Source organism: Wasmannia auropunctata, unplaced genomic scaffold (genome assembly GCF_000956235.1).
Source record: "Wasmannia auropunctata unplaced genomic scaffold, wasmannia.A_1.0 LD335604.1, whole genome shotgun sequence".
NCBI classification, from domain to species: Eukaryota; Metazoa; Arthropoda; class Insecta; order Hymenoptera; family Formicidae; genus Wasmannia; species Wasmannia auropunctata.
This window is the reverse complement of record NW_012027286.1, coordinates 74741-83185: the sequence shown is the minus strand read 5'-3', so window position 1 is coordinate 83185 and position 8445 is coordinate 74741. Positions and strand designations below refer to the sequence as shown.

General features: G+C 35.6%; 1 protein-coding gene across 1 annotated transcript in view; it reads left to right on the top strand.

The window, feature by feature from the left end:
• Positions 1 to 658: 658 nt before the first annotated feature.
• The window catches only part of LOC105456647 (frequenin-1), a gene marked incomplete at its 5' end in the record, with an annotated part of 11458 nt that continues 3671 nt past the window's right edge, over positions 659 to 8445 (top strand). The window contains 3 exons of the mRNA XM_011700850.1: positions 659 to 748; positions 1497 to 1575; positions 2823 to 2911. Of these exons, the coding sequence (XP_011699152.1) occupies positions 659 to 748; positions 1497 to 1575; positions 2823 to 2911 (258 nt within the window). The remainder of the gene's footprint in view (positions 749 to 1496; positions 1576 to 2822; positions 2912 to 8445) is intronic.

Genomic DNA, 8445 nt, shown 5'->3' with positions numbered 1-8445 from the left:
ATTGCATTTACATAAAAATATTTATTTTATTTTTTTTATAAAGGTATCTTAATATTTCATATATCTTGATATTTTATATCAATATTTAAAATTATCATAATTTTTAGTAAAATTTTTTCATATTTGGTAGAACTATACATAAGATTATTATTACTAACATTATAATAATAATAATAACTATAAAAATAGTGCTCCTAACCATAATTTTTTTACCATGCAGTTATAGTCACAAATACAAAATCTTTTTCTCTCATTGTCAATTGTAATTTTTTTGTCAGTGTAACTTTGTTGAAAATTCAAATTATGGTAGAATAATCAAAACGTTTTATAAAAATGCTCATTTTTTAAATTTTCTACAAAATTATTTCAGTAGTCCAAAAATTATTTTCAGTTCCGATACATCCAATAAAATTTTTCTTCCAGCAAAATCGTTCCTTCCGTGAAGAAACGTTGCTTTACAACGTGAGACATAAAGCAAGAAATTATATATTGATATAAATAGCGGAATATGCGACACTCTCACAGGATGGAAAGTGCATTAATCATACAGTCACGTGGCAACAATAGCGTAGGAGAGGGTTAATCACCTTCCAATAATCAATAGCGAGTAAAAAGCGCTCTAATACTGACGTACAATGGGGCGCTCGCGTGATTTCAGGGCTTCATAAAGATCTACAAGCAGTTCTTCCCCCAGGGTGACCCGTCGAAGTTCGCCTCCCTCGTCTTCAGAGTCTTCGACGAGAACGCCGTGAGTTTCTTGTCACGCGTGTAAAACGCCGTGGCTCTTCTCCGACGAACCCTCTTCAAATTCGTCAGGTCGAAGCGGCGCTTTGCGTGCACGAGCGATCACGCGACGCGACGCGCGGCGGCGCGGGCGGCGGCCGGCTAGCGACTACCTCACTCGCAAATTATTTTTCTTCCTCCTCGCATACGGCCCTCGCAATGTCTTTATTGCCGTTTAATCGCCCGTCGGCGTCAGATAACAGCCCGTCTGTTAATTTACATCGCAAAAGTCGCACGGGGAAATAAATTCACGCGCCCGAGGATCCGAGATAATCCGTATTGATCATCGCGACGTTTAATTAGCGCCTGACTCCTGCAAGGCAATCGAGCGAGCGCATATATTCGGTATTCGCGCCGCGCGACTCGAGTGTGTGTTTATTGAAAATATTGAGAAATATCCGAGAGACGGAAATTTCCCCTCTCGGATTTCTCTCCCGCGGGACTATTCGATTTGCGGCCCGGCGGGAGGGGAGGGGAGGGGAAGGGGGGAGGGAGAAAAATACGAGAGAGGCAGAAAACTATTTGCACAATGTGTCGGGCCGACACACGCCGGTTTGCTCGACTGGCAACCGATAGCTATTCCGCCGTCGGAGAAAGAAACGCGATCGCACAAAGTGATCCTCGAAGTGGTTTCGCCGCGCCGGATCGATAGGAGAGGAGCGACGACGTCTCGCGTGCGACAAAAATAAGAATACGCCGGATTGTTGTTTCAGGACGGCACGATAGAGTTCGAGGAGTTCATAAGAGCGCTCTCGGTGACGTCGCGCGGCAACCTGGACGAAAAGCTTCACTGTGAGTACTCCACGCGCCCCCGTTATCTCCCTCGAGAAAAAAAACTTACCCACTCGAATTTGGCTGAGTTCACTCGCGGGTCGCCACTTTTGTTTACCCATCCACTTTGGATACGTCGCGGGAACACTCCTCGCGCCGCGAATTCTCTTCGAATTTACTTGACGCGATTGAGTCAATTTAAACTTAGCTTTGTCGGTGAAAATAAAAGTTCGCCGCTAGTAGTCTTGCTAATCTTTTATAAGAAATCGGAACTAGTGTCAGAAACGTACATGGAACGATTTTGTTGAGAGGTCTAAAAATTGTGCTGAATACAGATCTGAAAGTAATTGTCTGAAAGTTGTTGAATCATCAAAATAATTTGTTGGAATGTTAAAACTGATAAGCATACAAAACGTTTTGATGTTCTAGCAATCATTTTGACTTTCGCACAAAATTATTCTGATTATTGAACAAAAATTATTTTCAAATCTGGATTCAGCAAAATTGTTCTTTTCGTGTAAAATCGATGAGAACAATTTTTCAAATATACGGACAAAACAATTTTGCTGAATCCAGATCTGAAAATTTTTGTTCAATAATCAGAATAATTTTGTGCGAAAGTCAAACTGATTGCTAGAATATCAAAATACTTTATAGCAATGCTTATCATTTTTAATTTTCCAACAAAATTTATTTTGATGGTTCAACAAGAATTATTTTCAGATCTGTATCCAGCAAAATTTTTAGACTTTTCAGCAAAATATCTTTCTTTCCGTGTAAAAATTTTGATAAAATTGCATTCAATTAAAATTAAAACACGTTATAATTTTTATACTCGATTATCGAACAATAAATTAATATCCCGATCCTTTCTGGAAATGTCATTTCCAAGAAGAAAATACGCATATTGTAATCGTTACGCATAAAATTCGAGACGACTTATGAAAGACGATCGCGCAACGTAAGAAGATAAACCCCCTCACGATCGTTCTCTCCTCGGGGGAACTATTATCGATCACAATCTCAACATAAGTGAAGAATGAAAGCTTCGCCGAGAATGTCGCGGTCGGGATATCGTCCCAAAGAGACGGAACTTACAAGCGCGCTCGGGAGAATCGTGCGCAAAACCGATAATAACCGATTAGATACACGGTTTTCTCATTCCGAACAAAAGCGCATCTTTGGGTCTTCCGTGTCTTTGGGAGGAATTTTCGGAAAGCGGAAAGTCAATCGGCGTTTTTCTCCCTTTCCTTCGCTTCTCTTTTCAGGGGCCTTCCGTTTGTACGACGTGGACAACGACGGTTTCATCACGAGAGACGAGATGTACAATATAGTCGACGCGATATATCAGATGGTTGTAAGTGCATCCCTTTCAAATTACTTTCTGGCCTTTGCGAGACGGCGTATAGCTCACGACGTCAAACGGTTTTGTTGCTCGCTCCACGATTTTCGTTTGGTTCTTGAATGCGTCTGCAGAGAACGAACGACTTTACTGAAAGATCTAAAATTTTGCTAGTTACAGGTCTGAAAATAAATTCGATTGGGCGAATGGTAGAAACGCAAAATGACTATCAAAATATCATAATTTTTTGATATTTTAACATTATCTTTTTTTGACGGTTTAACAAAATTTGAGATCTTTCAGCAAATCTTTTGTTACTTCCGTGTATTTACCAGTGTCTATTCTGTGATTTTCTTAAAATAACGTAAGGTTTCCGCCCTGTTGACGATATTTGTAGAATTTGATGATGATCACGAATTCGTAAAATATTTCTGCACGGAAAGAATGATTTTGTTCGGAGGTCTAAAAATTTTGCTGGATACAGATCTGAAAATAATTCTTGTTGGAAAATCAGAAATGACACACGGAAAGAACAATTTTGCTGAATCCAGATCTGAAAATAATTTTTTGTTCAATAATCAAAATAATTTTGTGCGAAAGTCAAAGTGATTGCTAGAAAATGATAAGCATCTTTAACTTTCCAACAAAATTATTTTGATTGTATAACAAAAATTATTTTCAAGCTCAATTTATCTGAATCCAGCAAAATTGTTCTTTCCGTGTAAGAATCAGAAAGAGATGATAAAGAGCAAAAGAGTTAAACTGCAAAAATTAATCTACACAGAAAGAACAATTTTGCTGAATTTAGATGCTGAAAATAATTTTTGTTCAATAATCAAAATAATTTTGTACAAAAGTTAAAATAATTGCTAGAATATCAAAGTTTTATAGCAATGCTTCTCAGTTTTAACATTCCAGCAAATTATTTTGATGATTTAATAAAAAATTATTTTCAGATCTGTTTTTAGTAAAATTTTTAGACCTTTTAATAAAATCGTTCTTTCCGTGTACCCTGGTAGAAACAGACATTAGACTGATCTTGTTTTAGCTCTTTAAAAAAAAATTTAATGAATCATTACTTTTGAAGTCACCTTTTAACGGTAACGAGTTACTTTTAAAAATCACTAACTACGCTATAACTGTAGTTATAATTACTTTTAAAACTAACTTTTACTTTCCATTCTTTGCTTCGCACGTACTTTGAACTGCGCTCAAACTCGTTCACCACATGTAAGTGGTGACTTAACGATTTAAATTAAACAATTTAAATTGTGCCAATGCGGTGTCTGCGTTTCCTTTTGTTATCATGAATGTCAAATCCTCGGAGTACCGCGAGCTCCCACAGCGCGGCGTCAAGATTGCAATACAGTCCCAAAAACAAGCTCCGAGCTCGTGGACGTTATGCACATATTCCGTCTCCGCTGCGAAATATTTAATTATAAAGTCTATTAAAAATGTATCGCATTACAAAATTTATCATATTTGAATGCCCCGAATATATATTTCGTCCAGGCGCGTCACAAGTAAATTATTAATAAACGATCGATACGCGGCGGCGAGGCCCGCGGTTAATTGGATCGCTCGAGCCCGACCGTTCGTTCGTACATACACCGCTAACGTAATGCGCTCTCATTTCGACAATAGTGGGATTTTTACTTTCGAATCCACGAGAGAGTCGTCAAAGCGCGATGCGAAATGAGATACAATCCACGAGTGTCGTTTAAAGGAGTCATTATTACTCGGGAATGTGTATCGCGCGACGGCAGCAACCGGCGGCTCATAATTCTCAGTTCTTCACAACCTCGATTCCCCATTTCGCGTCCAAACTCCGCTCCTCGAGTGTCGTCGACAGGCGCGATACGCGCGAGTCATTAGCCGCGGGAAGTTAATTAATCGTTCGAAAAATACCAAGAGTGGTGCGATCGCATTTCAAGGGATAATAATAGCACGACGACACGCACCGGTATAAGATATATAATAGGGTAAACCCGGTATATACACTGCACCTATTAAAAACTTAATTTATCAGATATTATCTATTAAGTTTCAGTTAAATGAACTATGACAGTAAAAACTTTATACCGTTTACTATTATAAAAAGAATATTAGGAATCCAAGTTATTTATTTTTTTGTATTAAAAAAGAAATTTTTTTAAACCCTTGCAGTTTTGCCTTATAAAAATAGGGGTGGGTTATACGGCTACTCATGAGTGGGATAAATGACTCGAAAAATATAAAAATAATCTAAATAATAATAGTGAATAACACATAAATTGATAAAGTAATTTGCATTTACTTATTAATAAATAAATAAAGAACGTATTATTACAGATTATGAATAAGTACACTGTGAAAAAAAATTACTTAAAACAAAAAAATATGTTTCAGGTACCCCTCAAAAAAATAATTTCTTGAAGTAAGTAAAATTGTTTTGTTTTAAGTAATTTTTTTTCTCAGTGCAAACACTTTTACTTAAAATTAAAAAATTTTACTTGCTTCAAGAAAATTATTTCTTTGAGGGGTACCTGAAACATATTTATTTGTTTTAAGTTATTTTTTTTCACAGTGTACATACATAAGTACATATAAGTATATACATACATGAATGTTATGATTAATGTATTGTAAAGGGCGTATTATCACGTATTATTATTTATTTTTATATTTATAAATAAATAATAGAGCTATGCTACGGCATAAATCCCACGCGCTAAAAATGCCGTATATCCCAAACAGATGAGATATACGAGACAATACAAGAGCTAAGCACTTGTATTTTGCTATACTCTATCCTTTACTAATCCTCTAAACTTATATACCATGAAATAACCACAAAGCCTTTCACATGTCCTACAATAATCATTTTATGTAGATTACAACTTATGATTGCGCTACTTATTACAGTGATAAATCGATTTAACTTACAATAATTTTATAAATATTAACAGTAAAAAACTGAAATCACAACACAATACTAATATAACATAAAGGCATGTAACAGAGTGGTTGCGAGAAAATTAGTTTCTTCTATTTTTCTGACTTCTGCGGCGTAAATCCTCGCGCGGCGTATATACCGGGTTTACCCTACCTGTTGGGGTGCCGCGCCGCGCCGCGTCGCACGAATGATGACACGACGGCATGCCACAAGGCCACCTATCCCGTCTGTTCCCCGTCCCGAAACATATCTAACACAGTGAAAAATAAATGTATATTTCATTATTTTTTTTTAAATTAAATTCGGCAAATATATTATCTCGACAAAGCTGTTCTCATTTTTATTATTATTTTGTGGACTCATTAGCGACTCCAAGGCCAATGGCACACAAAAAAACTTAATTAAGCAAATCAACATTTTTTATTTGTAAATAACTGAATAGTGCCTATGAGAAATCCGACACGAGTGTTAGTGTATAATAATTTTTATTGTTACAATATCCAACGACATACAAACTGCGCGTCACATTTTTGTCGGTCTTGAAACACAGTTCTTACGATAACACCGGAATTGTAACGAATTAAATTAGCGAGCAATTTAATATTATTTGATGCCAATATGCGTCTGATAAGAATTCTCTCCTCCAAACCTGTGAAAAAATTTTTTATATGCTTACTTTACTGTCTTACTGTTCTCTATTATTACTGTGACAATTCATTCAGTACTTATGTCTTACTTATGTTCTTTTATGTGCCATTAGCCATAAGATAATACGATTTTCCTCTTGATATTAAAAACATTTGAAAATCTATTGTTACTTGTATTTCTTTTTTTTTTAACAAGTACGTAGTATAATTTAATTGATATGAAATATATATTTGAGTAATTTATGTGTAATAATTAAAATTTGCTACATATAGACGTGTGTTATGTATTAATGACAAGTTTTAACTTACCATTAACCTAACACTTATAAAACTAAATTATAATTTGTCTTAATTTTTCTCTAATTTTTTATGTCCCTAGAACAGCATAAAAATTACAAAATAAAATTCTTCTTGCCATAAAAATTGGAATGCTTAATTTAAGCTGAATTAAAAAAAATTATTCAAAAACCTATTTAAATAATTATTTAAAAAATTATTTAAAAAATCAAAATATATTGTTTTAATCAAAACAATTTATATTCATGTAGATTATTTTGTTATTATTACTCTTTTCTCAAATTTTTATTAGTGAGAGTGAAATGTAATTTTACTAAATAAATTATTCAAAAAAAGTAAGTTTTAATCGCAAATAAATCAAAATCATTTAAATCACTGTGTGCTATAAAAAATAAAGTAATTTAATTTTATATTTTTCTATCGATTTATTAAAATTACAATTTTACTGTTGTTAAAAAATTTGGAAAAAAATAATAAAGACAAATTAATTTCCATAAATATTTTTCAATTGGGACGATGATAAACTTAATTCCCTTCAAATGAACATTTGATTGCCAGTGATATGTGTTTACAAAAAGCTAATTTCTAAATAATAGTGAATCTCTTGCCGATCGATATGCAATGGCAATAATATCATCGTGCATGTATTAATTATTGCTGCACGTACAAAAATGAAAATAAGAAATAATAACCTACAGCTTCTTTTTGTAGCATTTTGTTTCATTGTGAATTCAAATCAAGTTGTCCACATGAGTAATTCCGCAACTGCTCATCTGAACATTTAAACTGTCGGAGTTATTTAAACGCGATCTCTTTTCTCCAATCGCATCTCTCTTTAGAATTGATTATTAAACCACAGGAAACGAAGGAGCTTGGAGCTTTATTTTAAGACGAACGTCATTTGAGTTTCTCGTTTAAATCGTAATTAAATATAACATTACGGATATTGAGAATTGATTCTCAAGATAAATTTATTATAAAATCATACAGTGTCTTTTGAAGTCTCCGGATTTCAACCGAGTGCTTCAGCAAAGAAAGGATTACAAGTGCGGGCTTAATTTCTTTTTATTCAAGAATATACACTTTTAAAGTGCGTGGCAAACATATACTCTGGCTGGGTGGAACTGCAATTTCCACCGTAACGCTAATTAAATTACAAATACAAACAAAGCGCGCGCGTCTCTGATTGCGCAGTTTGAAAGGCAAAACTTGGAAACTGCGTTACTGCCAGCGAGACGCGGAAAAACTCGCAGAATGTGCAACGAAATTCCCTCCTCCTCTCTCCTTGGAGGGAGGAAGGGTCCGGGTAAAATACCTCGTCGCTTCACAGGGCATGTTTTATGCCGGATATCGCGCGCCGATGCAAATTTTAACGTATAAAATTCGACGCGACCGCGGCAAATCCGTCTCGCGACAACAACGGCTCGCCATTAATCACCCCGAAGTCTCGTTAATATTAATTTCAAAGAGAAATACAGTGACACATTATGCGCATACCCGCGAGGCGCGCACACGCGGTAATCTATAAACATGCTCTGGTCGCGCGGTCGACAAAGGCCCCGGCGAAACTTTGACAGACTCGGTCGACTTTAAAACAGGCAAAGCCGATCGAGTTGCGTAGCGTAACACGATTGAGCGCAATTGATGAAGCCAGATCATGATGCGGGGAG